This window comes from Hemiscyllium ocellatum, chromosome 20, assembly GCF_020745735.1.
Source record: "Hemiscyllium ocellatum isolate sHemOce1 chromosome 20, sHemOce1.pat.X.cur, whole genome shotgun sequence".
NCBI classification, from domain to species: Eukaryota; Metazoa; Chordata; class Chondrichthyes; order Orectolobiformes; family Hemiscylliidae; genus Hemiscyllium; species Hemiscyllium ocellatum.
The window spans coordinates 46,769,681-46,796,963 of NC_083420.1; the positions used below are offsets into that span (position 1 = coordinate 46,769,681).

A 27,283-nucleotide genomic window follows, 5' to 3' on the forward strand; every position below is an offset into this window, starting at 1 on the left:
TTCAAGTCCAATGACTCATGTTTAGAAATAAAGGGAGTTGAAAAATTATTTTTATCCTGTTGATAAAAGGTCAGGGGACTGGGGAGGACTGAGTGGATCAGATGATTAGGCTGACATAGACAAAGAGAATGCTGATGATCGTAAAGGAGAGACGTAGATGCAAGAATATGTGCTTTTGGTCCATCTCGGACTCTTCCCTTCCCTGACTTAACTTCTGTTTCTATTTCTGGGGATGGGCTGTCCTCTAATATACATTCCAAACCCATCAACTCCCACAGTTACCTTGACTATACATCCTCACTTCCTGTCAGGACTGTTCCATTCTCCCAGTTTCTCCACTGCAGCTGTTCTGTTGCTGCCAGCTTTCACAGGTCCTCCCGTTTCCTGAACCGTGGTTAATGGGGTCTGCAGATGTGTTCAACCCACTTTCCACACTTCTGCTCTCACCCTTACCCCTCCCTCTCAGAACAACGTAGGTTGCTCCTTATCCTCACTTTCTACACCACCATCTCTGCTTTCAAAGGATCATCCACTGCCATTTCCACCACTACCATTCATTCTGTGACACTTTGGTCCACATCTCTATTGCTCCTAACACATCTTCCACCCCTCCCCCCAATATAAATGCCCATGCAAATACTGAAAATTTAATATATGTCCTTTTACCCCTTCCTTCCTTGCTGTCCAAGTTCCAAGTATACCTTCCAGGTGAAGCATTACTTTAGTTGTGCTTCTCTCAGTCCAGTCTACGTTATTTGTTGTTCACAGTGCAATCTCCTCTATATTGGTGAGACCAAATACAAACTGGGTGACTGCTTTGGGGAACACCTCCACCTTGTCTATAAGAATGTCACCCCATCATTCTAATTGCATGCATGTGAATTCATCATCTTGCTCTCATACTGATGTTTGTGACCCAAGCCCAGTAAATTCCAATACAAGTTGGAGGAACAGCATTTCGTTTTGCATTGAGGCACTTTACAGCCTTCAGGACTTGACATTGATTTCAGTAACTCCAGAGCATGAACTATTATCCTCCAATTTCATTACCACCCACTCCTTATCTCACCCAATGTCCTCATGACATGGATCTGTTCTCAGCAAATCCAACCTATTTTCAATTATTCAAATCTATTTTTTATGTCTTGATCTCTTCTTCACAGTCTTTTGCTGTGGCCACTGACACCAACTGATTCACTTGCTCCCCTCTTCCTCTATCAACAACATAAAAAACAATTTTCTCTCCCTTTTCAGTTTCAAAGAAGAGTAAGTGGACTTGACACATTGACTGTTTCTCTCCATTGATGCTTCCTGACCTGCTGAGCTTCTCTAGCACTTTCTATTTTTAGTTCAGAAAAATCAATAGTGGTTATCCAAACCATTGCCACATATGTAGAAATGAACACTGGAATTTTGGGCCATGGCTGTTAATTAACTTCTAACATTTATCACGAGAATAATGCTTAGGAACAGATCATTGCTCATCGAAGGAAAGGAAAGGGGGCAAAAACGAGAGTGAGGATAGGCTTTATCTGTTTGTAGTTTACAGCAAAACCACTTCCCTTGACTTAAACACACTAAGCAGCAAACATCAGAAACATTTCTTTCACAAGATCGCAAAGGAATAGTGAACATTTAGAAGTTCTGTTCAGTGGGTAGCATCTGTCTGCATTTTTGAAAGATATTCACAGTACCCTCAATAGTTCAAAGTAAAACTACATCTTCGAGATATGGGAAAGTGGAAAATCCAAAGCTCATACCTCCGTTGTCAAATTAAACCATGAAAACATCAGTGGTATTGGGTGAACTAAACTGATGTCAATACTTCCTGATCAGTGAATGGGAAAATATTGAGACAAGGTGCTTATTCTCAATTATTTTTCAGGAACTTGACTTGACAGAGGTAGCAGATGCATCAGAACCTCCCAAATGCAGGTTCCCCTCCAAGCCATATTCTATCTAACTTGTAACAATATTGCTATTCCTTGACTGCCAACAGGTCAAGATTTTGGAACTTCCCCTTCCTAACACCACTGTGGGTTCACTTACACTACATGGACTGCAACAGTTTGGGAAAGTAGCCCGCCATCACCTTTTTAAAGGTAAGTATGAATGAAGAACAAGTCCATATCCTGTAAAAGAACATTTTTAATGGTTCTGTTCGCCGAGCTGGAAGTTTTTGTTGCAAACGTTTCGTCCCCTGGCTAGGAGACATCAACAGTGCTCTGGAGCCTCCTGCGAAGCGCTTCTTTGATGTTTCTTCCAGCATTTATAGTGGTCTGTCCTTGCCGCTTCCGGGTGTCAGTTTCAGCTGTCCGCTGTAGTGGTTGGTATATTGGGTCCAGGTCGATGTGTTTGTTGATGGAGTTTGTGGATGAATGCCATGCCTCTAGGAATTCCCTGGCTGTTCTCTGTCTGGCTTGCCCTATGATAGTAGTGTTTTCCCAGTAGAATTCATGTTGCTTGTTGTCTGAGTGTGTGGCTACTAGGGATAGCTGGTCGTGTCGTTTCGTGGCTAGTTGGTGTTCATGTATGCGGATTGTTAGCTGTCTTCCTGTTTGTCCTATATAGTGTTTTGTGCAGTCCTGGCATGGTATTTTATAAACTACATTAGTTTTGCTCATGTTGGGTATTGGCTCCTTTGTTCTAGTAAGTTGTTGTCTGAGCGTGGCTGTTGGTTTGTGTGCCGTTATGAGTCCTAGGGGTCGCAGTAGTCTGGCTGTCAGTTCTGAAACGCTCCTGATGTATGGTAGTGTGGCTAGTCCTTTTGGTTGTGGCATGTCCTCGTTCCGTGGTCTATCTCTTAGGCATCTGTTGATAACATTGCGCGGGTATCCGTTTTTGGCGAATACCTTGTATAGGTGTTCCTCTTCCTCTTTTCGCAGTTCTGGTGTACTGCAGTGTGTTGTAGCTCTTTTGAATAGTGTCCTGATGCAGCTTCGTTTGTGTGTGTTGGGGTGGTTACTTTCATAGTTTAGGACTTGGTCTGTGTGTGTTGTTTTCCTGTGTACCCTTGTGGTGAATTCTCCGTTCGGTGTTCTCTGTACTATCACGTCTAGGAATGGGAGTTGGCTATCCTTTTCTACTTCACTCGTGAATCGGATTCCTGTGAGTGTGGCGTTCAGACAACAACTTACTAGAACAAAGGAGCCAATACCCAACATGAGCAAAACTAATGTAGTTTATAAAATACCATGCCAGGACTGCACAAAACACTATATAGGACAAACAGGAAGACAGCTAACAATCCGCATACATGAACACCAACTAGCCACGAAACGACACGACCAGCTATCCCTAGTAGCCACACACTCAGACAACAAGCAACATGAATTCTACTGGGAAAACACTACTATCATAGGGCAAGCCAGACAGAGAACAGCCAGGGAATTCCTAGAGGCATGGCATTCATCCACAAACTCCATCAACAAACACATCGACCTGGACCCAATATACCAACCACTACAGCGGACAGCTGAAACTGACACCCGGAAGCGGCAAGGACAGACCACTATAAATGCTGGAAGAAACATCAAAGAAGCGCTTCGCAGGAGGCTCCAGAGCACTGTTGATGTCTCCTAGCCAGGGGACGAAACGTTTGCAACAAAAACTTCCAGCTCGGCGAACAGAACCACTACAACAAGCACCCGAGCTACAAATCTTCGCACAAACTTTGAGAACATTTTTAAAAATTCTCCTAAAGTTGTTCACATGTCGAGGTTGAAGTAGTCAAGATGACATTTATTGTCAATTGTTATTTTCACTGAAAAAGTATTAATGGTTTCCCTCCTTATGGTGATTGTGTTCCCACAACACTGATGGGTAGATCATGTATATGGATCTAAAAGGATTAATACTTAAGCACCACTCACTGTGATGTCATATTGCCTTGCAGACAGAACAGCTTATGAATCATCAAGGAGTAAGAATCCTCATCATAGCCTCTTCAACAAACTCTATTACATCAATCACTTAGAAGTAGTTGCTAACATGCAATAAAATACTTTTTCAATAAGAGCCTCTTCTAGTTAGATCATCCCCAATGTTTTTCCATTCCCACACGAGACCAAGCAACCCCTGCAGATTCTTACACTGAAAGAGGATGGTCACAGCAAACCTAGTCTACGGTGAACAGTGGTGTGGATTCTATTTAGCTGCCTCATACAGCATGCTACAAACAGTGGTGAAAATCTGAAGATTTCTAAATATCTTCAGACTCCACTTTAAGTTGTCTATTTATGCAGACTCAGCTGCAAGGAAGAACTGAACATTAAGAAAGTTGCACAAAAAACCCATGTGACCAAATTCAACACAGAGGAATCTGTAATCAATGGCATAAGTGCTGGCAAAAGACATACAACAACAGCAGGAAAGTTAGGAACTCCCTGAAGGATAATTAGCTGACATAGTCTGCATTATGTGGTGGTAATTTGTCGGAGCATAACCGGAGTTAGGGATGAGCTGGAGAACTAATGGAAATGAAGATTCCATGGCTGAAGTTTGAGACTCTGGGTGGCAAGGGACACAGCTGAAAACCAGTCTCATAGGCTGGGAAAGCAAAACTAAAGAAAGTACTTAAAGCTCAGATTGAATGTCATGGCCCATAACAGATGGTCACCAAGTGAAACAGCTACAGCAAGGGAAATCAAGGCTCACAATAACAAATTTAAACAGAGGATGCAAACCATGGGGCATCATTAAACCAGAATAAAAAGGAGCAAAGGGACACCCCAAAACAGCCGTGGTTGAACAGAAGAGTGTTTGGAGATATTCATTATAATGTCTGTTAATATGGGAAGTATTTACTTAAACTAGAGAGACAGATTGGGAATTATTCTCGACACAAGCCAAGAAAGAAATAGAGATCATTACTCAAGCCACTAAAAATGGAAATCTTCCATGAAAAACCATTAAAGAAGCAGCAGTCGTCTCCTTAAATCATAAAGAGCAACAAGGCGACATTATTTATTTAAGCTGCCGGCAGTGGTTTTCACTTAGTAAAGTCATGGAGCCAGCAGGAATCATCTAGTTTACTCAAAGATATGAATTTTCCACTTGATCACAAAATAAGGGGAACCCCTGCAGTTCAAGAATGCAAAACAATAGCACTGCTATTATAGCAAAGTAAAAGCTATAATATTACTAGGAAAACGTAAAAACAGGAATGGCCCACATAGAACATAAAATGGACATCCTGAAGAAATCAATTTCTAAGATACTGCGATAATCATTTAGGATCTTGGACTCTTGTGTTAAATGGGGTATTTGGAATTTCAATGTTGTAAAAATCAAATTTTTAAAAATAAATATCAGAGAGTAATTTTGAACAAGGAGTTTAAAATGGCTTTTCTCAGAAATCATGTGACTTAAATTAATGACCCAACAAGCTAATTACTGATTATTGTTGACTTGAGTTTCTATGACTGACAGAAAAATGAACAAGCACCAGGAGATATGCTGTTTAGCAGTTTAAATGTCTCAAGTGTATTTCTCAGTGAGACACAGCCACGAAGAAAATCATATCTGGTCAATGTGCAGAGAGTTGCTGAAAGCTAACACCTGCAACTGCATCAGTTCAATAAGATTCAGTTTCAGGGAGAACTTGTAAAGTAGACACAAAATTGGCTTGACTATAGGAGACAAAGCGTGGTGGTGGGGTTTTATTGGCCTGGAGGTCTATGACCAGTGGTGTTCCAAAGAGATCAGTGCTGAGTCCACTTTTGTTTATTATTTATATAAATTATTTGGATGAGAATTTAGGAGGCATGGTTAATAAGTTTGTGGATGACACCAAAGTTGGTGGTATAATCGAATTTGAAGGTTACCCAAGATTACAAAGGGATATTGATCAATTGTACCAATGGGCTGAAGATGGAGTTTAATTTGGATGAATGCGAGGTTTTGCATTTTGGTAATGCAAGCAAGGGCAGAACTTATACAGTTAATGGCAGGGCCTTGGGTAGTGTTGTCAACAGACAGACCTAGGGTTTCAGGTATTGGTTCTTTGAATCATAAATACACAACATTGGCACGGTGGCACAGTGGTTAGCACTGCTGCCTCACAGCGCCAGGGACCTGGGTTCAATTCCCGCCTCAGGCGACTGACTGTGTGGAGTTTGCATGTTCTCCCTGTGTCTGCGTGGGTTTCCTCCGGGTGCTCCGGTTTCCTCCCACAGTCCAAAGATGTGCAGGTCAGGTGAATTGGCCATGCTAAATTGCCCGTAGTGTTAGGTAAGGGGTATATGTTGGGGTATGGGTGGGTTGCGCTTCGGCGGGTCGGTGTGGACTTGTTGGGCCGAAGGGCCTGTTTCCACACTGTAAGTAATCTAATCTAATCTTGACAACATGGTTAAGGTGGTCTTTAGCAGGCTTGCTTTCGTTAAGTAAGACCGTTACGTATAGGAGTTGGGATGCCATGCTGAGGTTGTACAGGATACTGGTATGGCCTCTTCTGGAGTACTGTATCCTGCTTGAGGAAGGATATTATTAAATTGGAGAGGGTTCAGAAAAGATTTACCAGGATATTGCCAGGTCTGGAGAGTTTGAGTTATAAGGAGAGGCTGGATAGTCTGAAACTTTTTGCACTCAAGGAAGTGGTTGAGGGATACTTTATGAATGTTTATAAAATCATGAGGGGCATATATAGGGTGAATAGCAAAGGTCTTTTCCCTAGGGTGGAGTTCAAACTAGGGTGCATATTTTAAGGCTAGAGGAGAAAGATTTAAGAGAGACCTGAGAGGTAACTTTTTCACACAAAGGCTGGTTCACATGTGGAATGAACTGCCAGAAGTGGTAGATGCAGGTACAGTTACAACATTTAAAAGACATTTGACATGTACATGAATAGAAAAAGGTTGAGAGAGATATGGGCCAAATGTAGGCAAATGAGACTAGGTTGGTTTGGGAAACGTGTTTGGTACGGACGAGTTGGACTGAAGGGTCTGTTTCTGTGCCACATGAATCAATGACTCTACAAATTTTAAAGGCGCACACTCAGGAAGTCAGGCTCTGTGAGAAGAAACAGGTTGATGACCCTTTATTGGAGGCACATCTAATGGACTAGTTTTAATGCTCTCACATTGGCTGGTTTGAAGGTGGGGGAGCAAGGCTTGCATTAAAGCTCGTGGATTGTTTGTCCACTGCCTATCTGCTCAAATTTATCCCCATTGCAATTTTACCTATTACAATGGTAGCATCAGGCATCCCTCACAGCTGAGCTAACTGAGGCCGGAGGTTCCTTAACCCTTCACAGCTGGATTAATCCAACAACAGAAAAGGCAATGCAGGTTTCCCTTTAATGGGCTAATGGTGGGCGGCAATTCTTTACTTATCCGAATACCCTCCCAAGCTATTACTGCATCAAAAAAAATTCGTAATTCATATGACGCCTTACATTATTCAGCCTGCTAACTCCACTTCTCTTCACAGATACAGCCTGACCTACTGAATGTTTTTAGCAGTTTCTGTTTATTTCTGCTCTATCCTGGCTGAAACCTATCCAGTTCAGGTTCTGCTCATGAACAACTAGCCAGGATGTTAACGACTGGGGATTCAGCTAGGCTGACCCCACAGATGGTTCTGGCAGGGATAGCTCCTGAGGCACCTGCTGAATAGCAGGACAATACTCACTGCCCAGGTTCACAAGTGAAGATTGATCACTTGGCCAAAATACTGAAATTCTTTAAAAGTGCAAAGTCCTTAAGCAAAAATAACATTGTTTCCTTGACATTTCCTGTTTGTGAAGCATTGCTGTTAATTAAGTAACTAGAAGTGTTGTCACTGTTGTAAAGTTGGAAATGCGACAGCCAAAAATTGATTTTGATGTTCTGAAATCTATACAAATCTTTTTCTTTCTATTCACAAATGAGCTGAAAGGAAAAAATAACTAAAATCAGATTTGGTACATCTCATCCAAGTAGATTTTTAAAGTTCATTCTCATTCATCTAATGACAAAATGACACAGGATTGACATGTGTCTGGACAGAAACTGATTATACTGAAGAACTATTACCCACGTTCTTGATTAGTGGAGACTTACATACCAGTCCTTGGCTGTTCATATTATTTAGAAATGGCAAAGGGATGTACTTTGTTGATAACATTAAGTTGTATGGTCTGGGAATCCAGTCTGTGCGATGGGTTAAAGAACAGGGGAATTTTAAACTGAACTTTAACAGGCAAGTTCACATTGTTAAAGGCAATATCTATTTTGTGCAGGGAGAGTGGGTTCCATTAAAGTTCAAACCAGCTCTCAGGAATAAATTAGGGAGCGTTCCACAAGCAAGTAAGCTGTCAAAATGTCAGGAAATGGCAGCCCACTCACAAATATATGCTTCAAACAAACAGAAGTAATTAAAATAACTAAATTGATGAAAACAAAATGCCAGCAGGATAAAACCACCAAATATTATATGGGGTTTTTATCAGTTAAACACTGATACCGTGTTATCTTGTGTTGGCTGCTTAGATGGTGTCACATATTCAAACTTTCCTGGGAAATGCACCTTAACATGTTCAAAAGCTTGTATACTCCTATGACGGAGAATATGCTGACAGTTAAGTTTAACTCCTGGTAGGGCCAAACAGAGAGAAGGCTATTCCACAGAACCTTCAGTCTTGGGGTGTCAAAATGACAATATTTTTGGTTTCACAGTGTCAAGAGGGGTTTGTGACAGGTTTGCAACTGTGAATGTTGCAATCAACTGAATATAGGCCAAATGCACACTCTGACCAAAGTCAAATATCTTGCTCTAGCATAGAGGCCACTCAGCACACAAGGCTCCAAAATCTAACTAGCTAAAGATGTGGGTCTATTGCAGGCTCAGTTTATAATAAGGAATAGAAAAATGGCAGAGAAGCTAAATGATTACTTAGCTTCTGTTTTCACTGAGGAGGATACAGGAAATCTCTCAGAATTAGAGATCCAAGTGACTGGGGAGAATGAAAAATTGAGAGCAATTATTAAGAAGGTTGTACAAGAGGAATTGATGGTGCTAAAAGTTAATAAATCCCAAAGATCAGAACATTTAAAAAGGGAGCTTTCAAGATAATTAATGCATTGATAATCATCTTCCAAAGTTCCACGGATTCTGGAATGATCCTGCAGATTTGAAGCTTGCAAATATTACCCTATTATTCACGAATTATTCAGGAATAAACAATGAATTACAGACGAGGGCAGCATTACATTGGTAGGAAAAATGCAAGGGCGTACCTGAAATCTGTGATCAATGGTCATTAATGAAAATGATTTGATTCAGCTCGACAGTTTGTGAACTGGATTTGTTAAGTAATTGGAGTTCTTTGAGGAAATTACTCACAAAATTGATAAAGGGGATTTGATGAATGTAATAGATTTAAATTTTCAGGTGGCTTTTAATAAGGTTGGTTAGAAAAATGAAAGCATAGAGTTGAACATAATATACTGGAATGGAACAATGATTGGCTAACAGACAGAGAACAGAAAATGGGAGAAAAAAGGCTATTCACACATTGGCAGGCTGTGACCAACGGGGTAAAGCAATGACTGGCACTTAGATTACAGCTTTTCACAATAAATAATAATGACAGGAAGAATATTAAGCAGGTGAAGAGGGTTCAGATGGGATTTACCAGGATGCTGCCAGATATGGAAGCTTTGAGTTATAAAGAAAGGCCAGATAGGCTGGGACCTTTTCACTGGAGTATTGGAGGTGGATAGGTGACCTAAAAGAGGTTTATAATGCCATGATGTAAAGATAGGGCTTTACTAGTGCCTTTTGCTCAGATGGGGGATTTCAAGATTACAGGGTGCATTTTTAAGGTTAGAGGAAAGAGATTTAAAAAAGACGAGGGGCAATTCTTTTTTACACAGAGGATGGTTCACATGTGGGATCAATTTCCTGAGGAAGGTTAAACAACGTTTAAAAGACACTTGGATAAGTATGTGACTATGAAACGTTTGGAGGAATATGGGCCAGGAGCAGACAGGTGGTATTAGTTTAGTTTGAGATTATGTTCGGCATGGACTGGTTGGACCAAAGGGTCTGTTTCATGTTGTACAACTCAATGACTTGGATATGAGGAACAAATAAAATGTTTCCAAATTTGAAGATGATGCCAAAACTAACTGGCATTGTGTGTTGTGAAGATGATGCAAAACATTTTCAGGAAGATACTGACATGCTTTATGAACATGGCAGATGAATAGGAAAAAAAAAGGTATGCAGAGTATTTCTTAATTTGTAAGAAGGTAGAAAATGTAGATAGAGTCATAGAGATGTACAGAATGGAAACAACTCATCCATGCCAACCGGATATCCGAACCTAAGCTAGTCCCACTGACCAGTAACTTGGCCCATATCCCTCCGAACTCTTCCCGTTCATATACTGATCAAGTTGCCTTTTAAATGTTGGAATTGTGCCACAACTTCTTCTGCCAGTTCATTCCAAACATGCAGCACCCTCTTGGTGAAAATGTTGCCCCTTAGGTCCCTTTTAAATCTTTTCCATCTCACCCTAAACCTATGCCCTCTAGTTCTGGACTCCCCCACCGTAGGGAAGAAACCTTGTCTATTTACCTTATCCATGCCCCTCATGATTTTATAAACATCTACAAGATCACCCCTCAGCGTCTGACGATCCAGGGAAAACAGCCCCAGTCTATTCAGCTCTCCCTATAGCTCAAACCCACCAGCCCTGGCAATATCTTTGTAAATATTTTCTGAACCCTTTCAAGTTTCACAACATCTTTCCTATAGCAGGGAGAGCAGAATTGCACACAATATTCAAAAAGTGATTTTTGGAACTTCTGCCTACATTCCAAAAGTGGCCTGACCAATGTCCTGTACACCTCAACATGACTTCTCAACTCCTATGCTCAATGCTCTGACCAATAAAGAAAAGTATACCAAATACCTTCTTCACTATCCTATCCATCTGTGACTTCAATTTCAAGGAACTATGAACCTGCATTCAAAGGTCTCTTTGTTCAGCAACAGTCCCCATGACCTTACCATTAAATGTATAAGTCCTGCCCTGATGTGCCTTTCCAAAATGCAGCACCTCATATTTACTTAAACTCCATCTGCCACTCCTCGGCCCATTGGCCCATCTGAACAAGATGCCATTGTACTCAAGGTAGCCTTCTGTCCACCGTCCACTCCAGCTCCAACTTTGGTATAATCTGCAAACTTACCAACTCTACCTCCTATGTTTACATCCAAATCATTTATATAAATGATGAATAGCTATAGACCCAGCACCGATCCTTGAGGCATACCACTGGTCACAGCCCTCCAGTCTGAAAAGAAACCCTCCACCACCACCCTCTGCCTTCTACCTTTGAGCCAGTTCTGTATCCAAATGGCTAGTTCTCCCTATATCCATGTGATCTAACCTTGCTAACCAGTCTACCATGAGGAACCTTGTCAAACACCTTACTGAAGTCCACATAGATCACGTCCACCGCTCTGCCCTCATCAATCCTCTTCATTACTTCTTCAAAAAACTCAATCAAGTTAGTGAGACATGATGTCCCACTCACAAAACCATGTTGACTACCCCTATTCAGCCCTTGCCTATCCAAATACATGTAAATCGTATCCCACAGAATTCCCTTCAACAACTTGTCCACCACCAATGTCAGGCTCACTGGTGTATAGTTCCCTGGCTTGTCCTTATCACCTTTCTTAAACAGTGGCACCACGTTAGCCAACCTCCAGTCTTCCAGCACTTCACCTGTGACTATCGATGATCCAAATACCTCAGAAATCACTCCCCGAGCTTCCCAAAAGGTTCTAAGGTACACCTGATCATGTCCCAGAATTTTATCCACCTTTCTGCATTTGAAGACATCCAGCACTTGCTCCTCTGTAACATGGACATTTTTCAAGATGTCACCATCTATTTTCCTGCATTCTATATCTTCCATGTCCTTTTCTACAGTAAACACTGATGCAAAATATTAATTTAATATCTACCCCACCTCCTGCGGCTCCACTCACTGGCTACCTTGCTGATCTTTGAGGGGTTCTCTTCCTCCCTAGTTACCATTTTGTCCTTAATGTATTTAAAAATCCCTTTGGATTCTCCTTTACCTTATTTGCCAAAGCCATCTCATGTCCCCTTTTTGCCCTCCTGATTTCCAGCTTAAGTGTATTCCTACTGTCTTTATATCTTTCTTAAAGATTCACTCGATCTCTGCTGTCTATACCTGATGTATACTTCCTTCTTTTGCTTGACCAAAACCTCAATTTCTCTAGTCTTCCAGTGTTTCCCTCAACTACCAGCCTTCACCCTGATAGGACTCTTGTTATCTTATTTCTGAAGGCTTCCCATTTTCCAGCCATCCCTTTACCTGCAAACATCAACCCCCAATCAACCTTTGAAAGTTTTTGCCTTCCTCCAATTTAGAACTTCAACTTTTAGATCCTGTCTGTCCATTTCTATTATTATTTTAAAATTAATAGAAATACGGTCGCTGGCCCCAAAGTGCTCCCCCACTAACTCCTCAGTCACTTGCTCTGCCTTACTTCCGAAGAGAAGGTCAGGTTTTGCACCTTCTCTAGTAGGTGCGCATCCACGTACTGAATCAGAAAATTTACTGGCACACACTGAACAAATTCCTTTTTATCTAAATCCTTAATACTATGGCAGTCCCAGTCTATGTTTGGAAAGTTAAAATCCCCAACCATTACCACCCTATTATTCTTAAACATAACTGAAATCTCCTGCCAAATATGTTTCTCAAGTGTCCGCTGACTACTGGGGGGTGGGGGTCTACAGTATAATTCTAATAAGGTGATCATCCCTATCTTATTTCTTAGTTCCACCCAAATAACTTGCCTGGACATATTCCCAGGAATATCATCCCTAAGAACAGCCATAATGCTATCCTTATCAAAAACACCATTTCCCCCCCTCCTTTCTTGCACCCCTTTCTATACTTCCTGTAGTATTTGTATCCTGGAACACTAAGTTGCCAGTCTTGTCCAATCTGAGTCACATCTCTGTAATTGCTATGATATCCCATATTTCTAACCATGCCCTAAGTTCATCTGCCTTCCCTGTTAGGCCGCTTGGATTGAAATAAATGCAGTTTAATTATTAGCCCTACCTCATTCTCTGCTTTATTTCTGCTTACCCTGACTGTTTGACATGTGTACAAAAGATCTTGGGTGTCAAAAAGTCACTGAAGGCTAACATAGGATTAGTGAAGTGTTGCTTCAATTATACAGGAACTTGGTTAGGCCACAACTGGAGTACTGTAGACTCCTTATCTCAGCAAAGATATTATTGCCACAGACAGAGTGCAACAAAAGTTCAGAAAATCTGATTCAGGGTGCAACTGTCCTATGGAAAGATTTTGAGCAAAGTTGGCCTGTATTCCCTATCTTTTTGGAGAATGAGAAATTATCTCATTGATACCGACATAATACGTGGAGCTGGACAGATACGGGTAAAGGTGTTTCTCTTGATTCGGAGTTTAGAACTGGGGTGGGGGGAGGTTTGTGGTGATGATTATAAATTAAGGATAAGTTGTTTTGGTCCAAAATTGGGAGTTTTATTTAAAACTCAAATGATAATAAATCTTGGAATTTTCTGACCCAGAGGCCATGAATGTATTTAAAGTAGAAATTGAATAGTTTTGATCACCTCCCTCCACTTTCAACAGCATAAGAGGGAAGGAACATTAAGTTAGGTTTTAGTTATATCTTAATATCTTCTGTAATTCAAAATGGCACCGGTGCTTGGTGACATATTACATTTTTCACTGTATTTAGTTGTTAAATACAAGTGACAATAAATCATTCAATTCAATAAGAGATTACGGGGATAGTCTGAGTAAAGGGGATTGAAATGTTTGTTCAGCCATTAATTGTATTTAATGAGTGGAGCAGGCTAAATGGGTTGAATGACTTACTCTGCTCCTTTAATATTTATCAGCCTCTGGAGAAACCCACAAACCCCAACGAAATAACAATGCACTAAAATAAGTTAAAATTGCAAGATCAGGTTACATAAAATATTAAACATTTTTCACCCGCCACTGAGGATGGAATGAATTAGTATCCATTGACAGAAAACTAAAGTAAAAACAGATTTAGGTGTGATTATCAAGCATTAACTGAAATTAACCAATCAATATGAAGTTGTTATAAATGAGGCTAATCAAGCAGCGAGAGGCTACTAGAAAGTATTTGATTATAAAATGAAACATATTATTTTAGCCCTGCATAGTTTATTAGTAAAGCCTCATTTGGAGCATTGTGTGAAACTTTGAGTGCCCTCATTTCAAACGAATGGCAATGCTCACAGAATTATGCCTGATTTTATTGAAAATAAGGAAATGCTGACAAGGATGAATAATGAAAATACAAGCAAGTAATTTGGCTTAAACTGTGACTGGAGTACTGGAGGGCATGGGCTCAAAATTAACAGGCTTTGAGCAAAACCAAGCATTGAAAGAAATCTTTATTTTCTCATGGAATAGTAAATATTTGTAAGAGAATACCATCAAAAGTAATTAAACTGCCTTTATTAACTCCATGAAAACAAAATTTAAATGAATACCTGACTGAAAATGGATTTGAATGGTTACAAATATGGACTGAATTAATCAAATAGAGTCATAGAATCATCGAGATGTACAGCACGGAACAGATGTTTCGGTCCAACTCATCCATGCCCACCAGATATCCTAACCTAATCGAATCCTACTTGCCAGAACTTGGCCCATATCCCTCTCAACCCTTCCTATTCATACTCCCATCCAGATGCCACTTAAATGCTGTAACCTCCGCAACTTTATTGGTCAGAGCATTGAGTGTTGGAGTTGGGAGGTCATGTTGCAGCTGTACAGGACATTGGTTAGGCCATTTTTGGAATATTGTATGTAATTCTGGTCTTCCTCCTATTGGAAGGATGTTGTTAAACTTGAAAGGGTTCAGAAAAGATTTATAAAGGACGTTGCCAGGGTTGGGGGATTTTACTATAGGGAGGGGTTGAATAGGCTGGGGCTATTTTCCCTGGGGCGTCAACGGCTGAGGGATGACCTCATAGAGGTTTATAAAATCATGAGGGGCATGACTAGGATAAATAGACAAAGTCTTTTCCCTGGAGTGGGAGAGTCTAGAACTAGAGGGCATAGGTTTAGGGTGAGAGGGGAAAAATTTAAAAGGGACCTAAGGGGCAACAGAGGATGGTGCAAGTATGGAATGAGCTGCCAGAGGAAGCGGTGGAGGCTAAAGCATTTAAAAAGGTATCTGGATGGGTAGAGAGAGATATGGGTCAAGTGATGGCAAATGGGACTAGATTAAGTTAGGATATCTGGTCAGCATTGACGAGTTGGACTGAAGGGTCTGTTCCCATGCTGTACATCTCTATGACTCTAACTTCCACTGGCAGCTCATTTCATACATGCACCCCTCTCGGTGTGAAAAAGCTGCCCCTTAGGTCTCTTTTATATCTTTCCCCTCTCAACCCAAACTTATACCCTCTAGTTCTGTACTCCCCCACCCCCAGGGAAAATACAATGTCCATTTACCCTATCCATGCCCCTCATGATTTTATAAGCCTCTCTGAGGTCACTCCTCAACCTCTAATGCTTCAGGGAAATAGCCCTAGCCTATTCAGCTTCTCTCTGTAGCTCAAGCCCTCCCACCCTGGCAACATCCTTGCAAATCTTTTCTGAACTATGTCAACCTTCTAGTAGGAAGGAGACCACTACTGCATATGATATTCCAAACATAGCCTAGCTAATTTCAGTGAAACTGCTTGTTGCTCTGTAGTTGAAAATTTGCTATTGTAAAATGTAATGGATTTGGTGACAGTCATGTTAGATTTTATATCCTGGAGACAAAACTGTTTCAATGAACAGCAGACATTTCATCTGCTTAAAACAAGATAGCAGCAAGTACTTCTGTTCTGCATAATGTTGATCAAGTGGCCATCAGCAGTAAGAGTTATCATTTTACCAAAAATGACATAATCATCACAACAAGCATATCACGGTCCTTATGGCAATTTCTGTTCTATTGATTCTAGGATTACCAGATAGGATTTGTTTCAGTCTAGTGATTTGTGTAGTCTGTCTGCTGGTCAGAATATGAGAGAATCAAAAAAGCATCCCAACTGATGGTAGCAAGAACAAAGCAAAAGCCTTGAAAACAGAAATCAAGCTTGACTATGTTGCCAAGCAACAAACTGAACTTGATTGAAAACAGTACCATCTTGTGTAAATGTCAGTCTTTCTAAAACAAACCTGCTGTATTGGGAAACGAAAACAAGAATACTAGAAGGAGAAATAATTGAGATAGTTCAGACTAATGAGAAATATTGATGGAGTATTAAATAATTTAGATAAGAGGAGACCTAATTTTCAGCAACATACAAACATTTCTTTTGTAAAAGTCTGACTGCAAGGGGATTCAGGTTGGAAATTACTGGAGAAAGTGAATGTAGGATGAACGTTGTTTTTGACAAATTTAAACAAACAGTGCAGAATAAAGTTGTGGATTGTGTTTTTAAAAGAAGCTTCAAGGGATGGTGTGGTCTGTCAATATTGTAAATAAACCCTTTGTCCTTTGGAAAGGGTATAAAAGGTTAAACACGGAGGAGATCATTATGACAGTTGTGAGAGATCAGCACAATGGTTGAGGGAAAGAAAAATCCAATTAGATATTGGAAACCTAACCAAGAGTTGGAAGGAAGAACATGACTGGGTGTCAGAAGAAGTTGTCAGCAGTCAGAGTTTGCTGGCAACATTTTTGACAATTTGAATGCTGGATTTTACTTTAGGATTTACTTGCCGGAAGTAAAATTACAAAGGAGATTTTGTGGGTTTTTTAAAATCATTACTCTCAATGAATAAAATCAGAGATCATGTTCTAAAATTATATTAATTTTTGTGTCAATTTTAAATCCAAGTCCATTTTAAATTTATGCTTGGAGGTACTATTAAATTAACCTTATTAAGTATAACAATCTTTTGAATTAGTTATCAATTTGTCCTCTCAGAATTCACAAGTCAAAATAAATTAAATGGCAGTGGGAACATTTATAATAGGAAAGGCTGCAAGAAACTACAGAGAGTCGTGAACACAGCCTGGTCCAGCACGCAAACCAGCCTTCCATCCATTAACTCCATCTGTACTTTTTGCTGCCTTGGGAAAGCAACCAATATAATCAAAGACCCCTCCCACACTGGTTATACTCTCTTCCCTCCACCCCACCCCATACCCAACCAACCCCCGCCCCCCGCCTTCCAATGGGCACAGGATACACAAGTTTGATTACACATACAAATAGATTAAAGATCAGCTTCTTCCCTGCTGTTATCCAACTTTTGAAGTGACCTCTCAAATAGTAATTTTGCTCTCTCTGCATCTTCTCTGAGCTATCACACTGTATTCCACACTCTGTTCTATTACCCTGATGCACTTTGCATAGTAGGGTCTGCCTATATAGTGCACAAGACAACACTTTTCATTGTATCATGGTAAATGTCACACAATTGATCAAATAAACAATTTTCAATTTCACATGGTCCAGGATTAAATGGATCAATGTTTGTGATTAACACATCAGTAAAACTGGCTACGAGATCACTGTTTGTGGTTAGAGGATCAGTATCAGCAGCTGAGCAATGTTGGCTTTTAACAGATTAATATTAACTGTTGATTGATCAATGTGGATCTGTGTGCACGGTTAGTGCATCAGTTGTAACAGTTAATGGATTACTGTTAACAATTAATGTTAAAGGTTAATGAATCAATGTTATTGGCTAGTGGATTAATGCTAACTATCGGTGGACCATTAATGGATCAGTGTTAATGGCTGGTGGATCAGTGCTCGTCCATGTATAAATACGTCCATTTGCACTGCACTATTGCTGATCAATGCAAAGTAGATGACATTTATCCAGCAGATGAATTTTCCATCTGCAGTACCACATGGTCAGCAAATGGTCGAATAGAAAAGTCTTGGAATATGGTCCAGGATTATCTGTCCAATAACATCAATGAACAGAATGCCTGCGTAAAGCACACAGAAGAATTGTTGATGAGTGACTTATGCTGCATGAATTCCTCCAAGAGTCCATTATCTTTAAAGATCCAAACCACACAGCAAAGATTGACATTTACTATGGTCGACTCAAACTGGATGGGTGATTTCAGGGATACAGTAATGTTGCTCTTAGGTTACCATTAGGAACTACAAAGAAGTTGCACAAAGCTTTATCTATCCCTGAGTCATTGCCTCAGATTAGTGTTTCATGTCCAGAGAGAGATTTAAGTAGTAAGAAACATTATAGTGCATGGTGTTTTCATTCAGACAAAAAACTTAAGTATCTAGAACATCGACAGGTGATTTTCCAATCTCCTAAGCAAAGCAGCTAGAAACCTTGAAGAATCATTGCAAACAGCAAATCTTTCACCAAAGTTATGGTGTGAGAAGTGGAAGAAATTCTATGCCAATGCCCAGTGGGAGGATGAAAAAAGATTCGTATTTAATTCTTCCTCAGGGTCACTCCTTGAAATGAATTCTTACAGCCTTTTCTTTCACATAATCACAAGTGTTCCCTTAAAAGAAAATTTGTCAATTTTATTACTTCTGGATGCTGTAGTATCTTGGATTTGTTATGGAACCAGTAATTCAGAGATTTAGACTAATAATTTAGAAAATGCCTTTTGAGAAAGTGATCAGATTAAAAGATTTAGAATTAAATGTACAGTTTTAGTGAAGGTGGTCAAAGAGATGTTGGATTGAAATTAGAACTAAAGTGCTCCAATAATATCCTTCAGGGAAAGAAACATAGAACTCTTACTCAATCAGATCAATATTAAAGCTCTAAATCTCACATTAACATGGTTAACTCTTAGCTACTTTAGCTGAAAGCAAATTATTTGTATCAAAACTATCACCTTCAAGAAGGTGGTCTATATCATGTTTTCAGTGCAACAAATGATGGATAATAAATGACAGCTCAACTGTTCTCAGACCACGGGCTTGGGGAAGTACTTATTCAACTCTGGGATCCACCACCATTTTCCCCCAAACAGCTTACTTTCAAAAGAAGCATCTCAAAGTGATCTCATTGAGGATTGCAGTTGGATATATCTCAAGTGAAACCAGCATGCGTAGTACCTGCTGAGGCTACTCCTCCATGGAAAGATCAAAATGTAAGATTTGGGCTGGATTTTTGTCTCTCAATGGAGGTGTGAATTGGGTCACAAAACACATAACTTAGCTTTTTTGTGCTAAAAATACAATTTTGCTTTGCTTTGCAACTGCATGAGTAATTGTGGGTAGTGAAATCTGTGCATGCAAAACACACATGTACCACTTCCAAGGCCGATGCCTCCATTGTACAAATCTGGAAGAAAACTGCATTTCCTTCCTCATTTTTTTCAGCTAGGAGTTTAGGAAGACCATAATAAATGCACCTCATTGGAAACTTCTGTCGCCAATGAGGATGCCATCAAGGAAAGGGGAAAATTCTAAAAGATAAGTTTAAATCATGTTGACATTTTCAAATGTCACTAATAGATACCTGTATTTTAATGTGTTTTCAATGTAGTAATTTATCTACAGCTGTCCTGAAAAGATGCGTTGACCCTGACATTGATTAGCATTGTGCATTTCTTGTCATATATTTCAATATTTTCTCCTTTGAAGAAAGTGCTATAGTACATTAAAACATTTCTTTAACAAAATGTCTTGTCAGTCTTTGCTGTTAATATTTTGTGGTTTGATCATGGTGTCATGGACTGAAGGGACATGGGGTAGTTTAGGAGAGGGAGGGTGGTGAAGTGGAATGGGCATGAATGAATTATCTGAGGACATGGGTGAAGCAGGGTGAGGGTCAAGTTTTAGGAGCCTTTACATAATGATGGCAGCTGGAGTACTGCAGTGGAAAACAGAAGTGGGCCTTCTAACTGGTCAGTCTTCACATCCACACTCATCACAGCAAACTCAACTCCCAGGTGAAATTACATAACTTCCCAAGCAAACACATAAGTCAGGTGTGCATTTCAGGTCAGAACAAGTGCAGAGATTTAGTTTTCCCCAAGGCTTTCAAAAAAAAAATCCAGCCACTTAAATTTCTACGTAGCACTCTTGCATCTGTGTCCAAAGATTGTGACTTGAACCCACACTTCAGAGAGCTAAGTACAAACTCTAGACTGACATTCCAGTGAAATACAGAGGTAAAATTCACTGTCCGAGGTGTCATTTCTCAGATGAGGCATTACTTTAAGGGCCTATTTACTCGCTCAGAGAGATGCAAATGATTACATTGCACTATGTTAAAGAAGAATCAAGGGATTGTCTTTGATGCCCAGGCCAATATTCATCCCCCATCCAATGTTATGAAAACAGACTCTCTCGTCAGCATCGCATTTGTGTGTACAAACTTGCATGGTTGAAACCCAAAAAGGTGTGTGGGATCATATCAGGTTCCTGACCTAATGTATCTTTCAGGGTTTTGCCACCCAGTTCCAACCCAGAACACCCCACCCTATGCGTATCCAAATCCAGCACTTTGTATTCAGCTAAACTTCTGCCAGAGGTGTCCCAACTTTACAACAACGACAACATTTCAAAAAACAAAATTCCATCAACTGCCAGGTGATAGGGACATACTCAAGTGAAAAACAGGAAATGAAGTTGAACATGTTTGTTTCTTTCACATTAAGATGAGTTTGAGTCACTGAAGTTTAGTGTAAACAGAACGTGATTTCCCTCAACTAAATATCAAACTGAAGCAGCCTGTTTGAGATGAAAGTGATAATTATATGTCTTATATGGATGGTTATGGTAGGATAGTACTACAGCTGTGTGCCAGTTTTACCGCATGATCATATGTTTCAACTCAATCTGCTCAACAACATTACCTTGAAGCACTTTGCATAAAAGAATTTTACAGCATTCAAAACGCTAGACTCCATCTTTAAACCAGACATGATTTAACATAAAGATCCATTCAAACATTGCAATCATTTCTTTTTTGAGCAAGCTCCATTCTTTCTACTTAATGTTACCTTGTGTTTGGTGGATCTTCAATTGTAAAAATAAAGTTGGTGATCACAAGTACAGTACTGACATGGTTACCGAGTAGGATGTTTGCTTGGTGGAACTTGGACAAAATTGCTGCTTTTTATTAATTGTGAATTAAGTTGCACATAACACTAATAAATGAGCTAAATTTCTTGACACCTTGCAAAGTGTTCCAGTCTATAACAATAGTGGTTCATTTAACCAGAACTATTAGTTTGTTGAAAGGTAAAATATATTCCTGGGATCTATTATCAGTACATCAGCAGTCATGCAGGCTACTCTTTACCAAGTATATTACAGAACTCCTCTTAATTGTTGATGGGATGTCCATGTCACTAGCTGGCTAACTTTTATTGCTCATCCCTAGGTGATCTCAAGAAGGTCCTGGTGAGCTGCCTTCTTGAACCACCTACAGTCCATCTGGTGTAGGTAAATCCACAATGTTATTGGGAGGGAATTTTAGGATCTGAACCAATGACACTGAAGAAACAGTGATACATTTCAAAGTCAGTACAGTGAGTGACTTGGAGGGAAACTTGCACGTGGTGATGTTACAATGTAGTAGCAGCCCTTGCCCTTCTAGATGAAAGTGGTTTTGGGTTTAGAAGGTGCTGTTTCTGGAGTTTTGGTGAATTACTGCAATGCGTCCTGCAGAGATTGAACCAATTGCATGTGCCACTGCTCCAGGTCTGTGCATGCTGACTGGTGCGCCAATGTCATTCACAACATTAACTTCCAGTTCTGTTAGTCACTGCCATGAACAGACCTCAGACATTTGTGTGGAAGAAAATCAAATTAGCAGCAACACTGGACGGTACACAGTGTTACAAGTGAGCATTAGTGGTGAAGGGACCAAATATTTGTGGATGGGGAGCCAATCAAACAGGCTGCTTTATCCTGGTGTCAAGCTTCTTATGTTGCTGCAGCTGCCCTCATCCAGGCAAGTTCAGAATACTCCATCACACTCCTGGCCTGTGCCTTGTAGATGGTGGACAAGCTTTGGGGAGTCAGGAGGTGAATTACTCAAAATGCCATTGATAACCCATTACCAGCAATATTTATAAAGAATCAATACTGACTTGAACATTATTATAGCACTGATACTGATATCCCATTATCAGCAATGTTCCAGAGTTCCTGCTGATACTTATAGTGTAGCACTGATACTGACACTCCATTATGCCAGTGTTACAGCATTTATATTGAAACCAGTAGCATTACAGCACTTATCTTTATAACTTCGAATACTGTAAATATAAGTCTATGGTTTTTCACCAGTCAGTAACCAAGGATTCTAGGTCATACCTGAAGTTGCAGATCCCGGCTTCTCATCACTGCCATATTCTTCTCTTCACTGAGCTGTGCGTACCTCATGGCTAAGTTGTAATTATCATCTTTGACTTTCATAAGCTCATCATTGTAGTTGTTTCTCTCCTCCTTCATTTTGTTATAACGTTCCTGAAAGGTATGTAGTTCTTGATTCACTAGTTTCAGCTGTTTCTTCTCATCCTCAAGCTGTTTCATTTTTGCCTGCAGATCACACCGTAGCATCTCCTTGGCTTTTGTCTGCTGTTGCAGCTTTATGACCTCATTCATCAGAAACTGTGTCAGACCCTCATGTCCTTCTTCCACTGTAATACAGAACATGTATTGCAGAGTGAGGTATGTCAAAAGAATTTCATGCCCTGACTGCATTCTTTAAGTTTAACAACAACAATTTGCATTTGTTTAGCACCTTACCAGATGTTATCAGATAGAAATTTGACACTGATCTAGATAAGGGGATAAGATGATATTAGAACAGGTGACCAAAATATTTGACAAAGAGGCAAGTAGATTTTAAGAAGCACCTTAAAATTTAAGTGGAATGGTTAACAAAGGGAATTTCAAATGATGGGGCCTATGCGGCTGAAGGTTTGGTCGCCGATATTGGGACTAATAAAAATCAAGGACTAACTCAGTTTGAATCCAAATACTTTTAATTTAAGGATTAAGTGCAGCTCCAAGTAATTGAAACACTCCTGAACTGGTCTCAAGAATGGCTTTAAATTTGGAAGTGTAAAGTATTTACCTTATTGCAGAGTACAGGAACTACTTTTTACATTTTGTACCTATATGTAAAATCAGCTTGTTGGTATTTGGAGAGTTTGGATAAGTAAGTTAATATCTTCCCCATTTACAGAGCAGCTGGGTCACCTTGCTCCACCAACTATTTGCTGTTAAGAGGGATTTTCATCACTGACATCCCTTACATAGAGTCATAGAGCTGTTCAGCACTAATTTCAGTCCAACTCATCCATGCTGATCAGATATCCTTAAATTAATCTAGTCCCATTTGTCAGCATGGGCCCATATTCCTCCATGCCCTTCCTATTCATACACTCATCCAGATGCCTTTTAAATGTTGTAATTGAACCAGACTCTACCACTTCCTTTGGCATAGGTCCCTTTTAAATCTTTTCCCTCTCACTTTAAACCTATCTCAATCATAATAAAAAAACACCCACCAACAACACTTCTTTTTTTCATTTCTATTGATATTTTTCTTAGTGGTCTGTTTAAGCCATAATAATTTAGATGGAACTGACTTGAGGATGTTGCTAAGCCTTATAAAGGAAAGGGTTGACTTAATATCAGAGGAGATACACACAGTCTTTGAGTCAGACAGCAAACCTTGGGATGGGATGGATGTGTGTAGAGCTCAATTGAGTAAACAAAAGGGCTAGATGAGAGAAAAAAGAAGCCCAGAGACTTCAGTTATTATTTCAGTTGTGGGGTTCTATACCTCAATTCAAACCCTTTGCATAGCCTGTAACATTATTATAATAGTTACCTGTAATTTATTGCAACAGTACATAACTTTAAAAATAAGACTTATTCCAAGAAATAGAAATTTATAAGTTTAATAAGGGTAGTCCTTTACCTACAATGGTGGAGAATCTTCGTGTGGGCTCCTTCCCTGTGACCAGCTTGTATAATTCGGGATAATAGAACTCAAGACTTTCCAAAAAAACAACATACCCTCTCTGTCCCTTTGTTTGGAGGATATCCAGAAGACGGCCTTTGAAAAGAACAAACAAAGTGACATTTCATTTCAACTATTTTCTCTCACATTTAAATTTATCTTTAGGTAGAGGGACACACGAAGAGAAATCATTGTTAAAGTTTCAGAACATTCTGAGCAAGGGTCACCAGACCCAAAACGCTAACTCTGATTCCTCTTCACAGATGCTGCCAAATCTGCTGAGCTTTACCAGCAATTTCTGTTTTTGTTTCTGATTTACAGCATCCGAAGTTTTTTTGGTTTTTATTTAGTAGGAGCACACCAGGAGTCAGGATCTCCCTGGCAGCTCAATCTGGACATTCTAACATGAGGTAGAGCTCAACAAGGGTGGATTAGTTCCCTCTTTCATGGTAGAACATCAACATCACATTTGCACCACATGCCATTTGGCCTGATTGGTTTATCTGGTGGGTTTGCTCCACGTGACCTTCTTCCCAAATAATTTTATCCACTTCTACCAGCACATTCTGATACCATGATCTAGCTCTCCCTTAAATCTCCTGATGATTCCATTACTCTTTTGTGATGATGAATTCCATATTTACTACTTCTGGGATAAAGAAGTAGCAAAACAGACAATCATCTGTATTATTGATGGATTGCCATTCCTCTTACATTTACAAATGGGAGTCAGCAGCACTGAATTGTAGAAGGCAGATTTACAGTTGTTGAAATCAGTGGAAACACAGGCTGCTCGCACTCAGTGTTACTTGATAGAAGCGAACTCTTTCATTCAAGGCACATTTATAGAGCCATATTTTCCTGGGTTTTCACAGAGTTTAGGAGTCTTTCTACTCTGGGGCAGGATTGTCCTATAGACTCCTATAAAGCCTGAGATGTCAGGCTCAAACAGGGTCACAAATCTGCATTTTATGGGAAAGAGTTGTTGATGTAAATTTCTCCCATATTGCCCAACTGGCTCTCCATGCATTTAAGAACAGCACTGTGGCTCTTGAAGTCTGTGCAGCCAGTCAGTATTGTTGAAGGAACCTTTCTACAGAGCACACAACAGCTGTAGTAGAACCTAGACAAGTAGGTAAGGGTTGAGATGGTGTGTGTGTGTGTGTATATATAGGAAAAAGTGTTATACATTCAGTACATTTGCTAAAAAGCCACAGACAGAGGGAAACCATGCTCAAAAGACCTTCTTTTATGTGTATCAATCTCTCAATTGAGAGGAAAGCACAAAGGAAGGCTTGAGACAGTGGTTTGCTCGGAAAATGAAGTACAATATATTTGGCAAAGGATGTAATTAACTGTCAAACAAGAGATATTGTAAAGCTTCTTCAGCAGAATTTCCCCAAATCAAACTTATTATGTAGAAAGGCAATGACAGGAGGTGGGAACACCATCGATTCCTAAGTCCTCTCCAAATCACCACAGGAACTTGGCTTGGAATTATATCACCATTCCTTCATTATTGTTGGATCAATATCTGGAATTCTACACCAAATGGTACTGTCAGAGCACATTGATCATATGGACTGCAATCAGAATCATAGAATCCTTACAGTGATGAAAGAGGCCATTTGGCCAATTCCTGAAGAAGGGCTCATGCCCGAAACGTCGATTCTCCTGCTTCTTGGATGCTGCTTGACCTGCTGCGCTTTTCCAGCAACACATTTTCAGCTTTGATCTCCAGCATCTGCAGTCCTCACTTTCTCCCATTTGGCCAATCAAGTCCACACCAACCCTCTGAAGAGCATCTCACCCAGACACGAATCTATCCCTATAACCCTGCATTTCCCATGGCTAACCCACCTAGCCTACATAACCCTGGTCATGATGGGACAATTTAGCATGGTCAATCCACCTAACCTGCACATCTTTGGACTGTAGGACAAAACCAAAAACATGCAGAGGAAACATACGCAGACAAGGGGAGAACATGCAAACTCCACAGAGAAAGTTGCCTGAGGTTAGAACTGAATCTGAGTCTCTGGTGCTGTGTGGCAACAATACTAACCACTGAGCCATCATGTGGTTCAAGGAAGCTCACCACTATTTTCCAGAGAGCAACTAGGGATGGGTGGTTAGTTTTGCCAGTGAGGTTGCAACCAAAGAATGAGAAAAACAAAGCCAAGTAATTTCTTCTAACATAATTTCATGGTGCCAGTATTGCCATTTGACATAAATCTGTGGTGACATTATTTTTAAGAAAAGGTGCAACTGCTGTAACTTAACGTAAAAATTGAAACTCAATTACTTGATCTGTTAATTTTGGACTGCAGCATGTGTGAATTGAGCACCTCATCTTCATCCTGCTCGTCAATGACTTTGCACTGCCGAAGGTATGGTGTAAGCTTGGCTGGATTAATGTATCGGCTGAGAACGTGCCGGTTACATTCCACGTTCTCCCACACCACATCTTCCTCATCCTTCAGGCTGCAGAAATTCTCTGTCTCTGAACGACTGGCCTCCATCTCTTGACCTAGAAAACAAGAAGAGGTGAGTAAAGCGGATTTCAAACTGTTGTTAATCTGCCAGACAGGTTATCAATATTGACCCATTTTGAACTTTCTCTCTTAAAAGGTCTGTCTCAATCAGGGAAACTACTAGAAAACCAAATGATCAGATATTGAGGCAGAATTCTCTCAGCTATTATACTTTTTCTGCATTCTTCATTTCAGGCAGATGTTATTCTTTCTTTTGAAGGAATAATTTTTCATCAGTAAAATGCTAACCAGCCATTTGTCCCGTATTTCTACTATGCCGTAAAGAAACCTAATCTATCATCAGTTTCACAATTTACTAACATCAAATCATTGTCCTCTTGACTTGCATTGATTTTCCAAGTCAAATAGCCTCTGTTTATATCTACAGTTTCAGAACTATACAAGGTAACAGCACAGAGAAGCTACTGTGCCGATGTCTTTTATTTAAACACCACTGCTTCCTCAGAATCCCGTGTTCTCCTTGATGCAATTTCCTATGAAGTATTACACAAAATCTCATCACTAAGAGGTTTCGTCTAACTTCCCTCTCCACGCTTGTGGTGACTTGAAATTGACACCAACTCATTGCAGGTCCTTGAAGGGTTTTGAAGCTCCATATATCCTCGATCCTCAAGTTCAGGATTCACAAGAGTTGTAGAAACCTACAGTACAGAAGGCCATTCCTTTTCAAATGAAGTGAGCTTAGTTCTACATTCCCACTGTTTTTTCATAACCCTGTTAAAT

The 27,283-nt window shown here is 40.0% G+C and overlaps 1 protein-coding gene across 2 annotated transcripts in view; it reads right to left on the reverse strand.

The window, feature by feature from the left end:
- card11 (caspase recruitment domain family, member 11) overlaps positions 1–27,283 on the reverse strand; it is a 229,217-nt gene that overhangs the window by 106,809 nt on the left and 95,125 nt on the right. For both annotated transcript variants that reach the window (XM_060840331.1, XM_060840330.1), the window contains exons 2-4: positions 26,311–26,535; positions 23,964–24,101; positions 22,346–22,671 (exon numbers count right to left, since the gene is read on the reverse strand). In XM_060840331.1, coding sequence (XP_060696314.1) covers positions 22,346–22,671; positions 23,964–24,101; positions 26,311–26,535 — 689 coding nt within the window. The remainder of the gene's footprint in view (positions 1–22,345; positions 22,672–23,963; positions 24,102–26,310; positions 26,536–27,283) is intronic.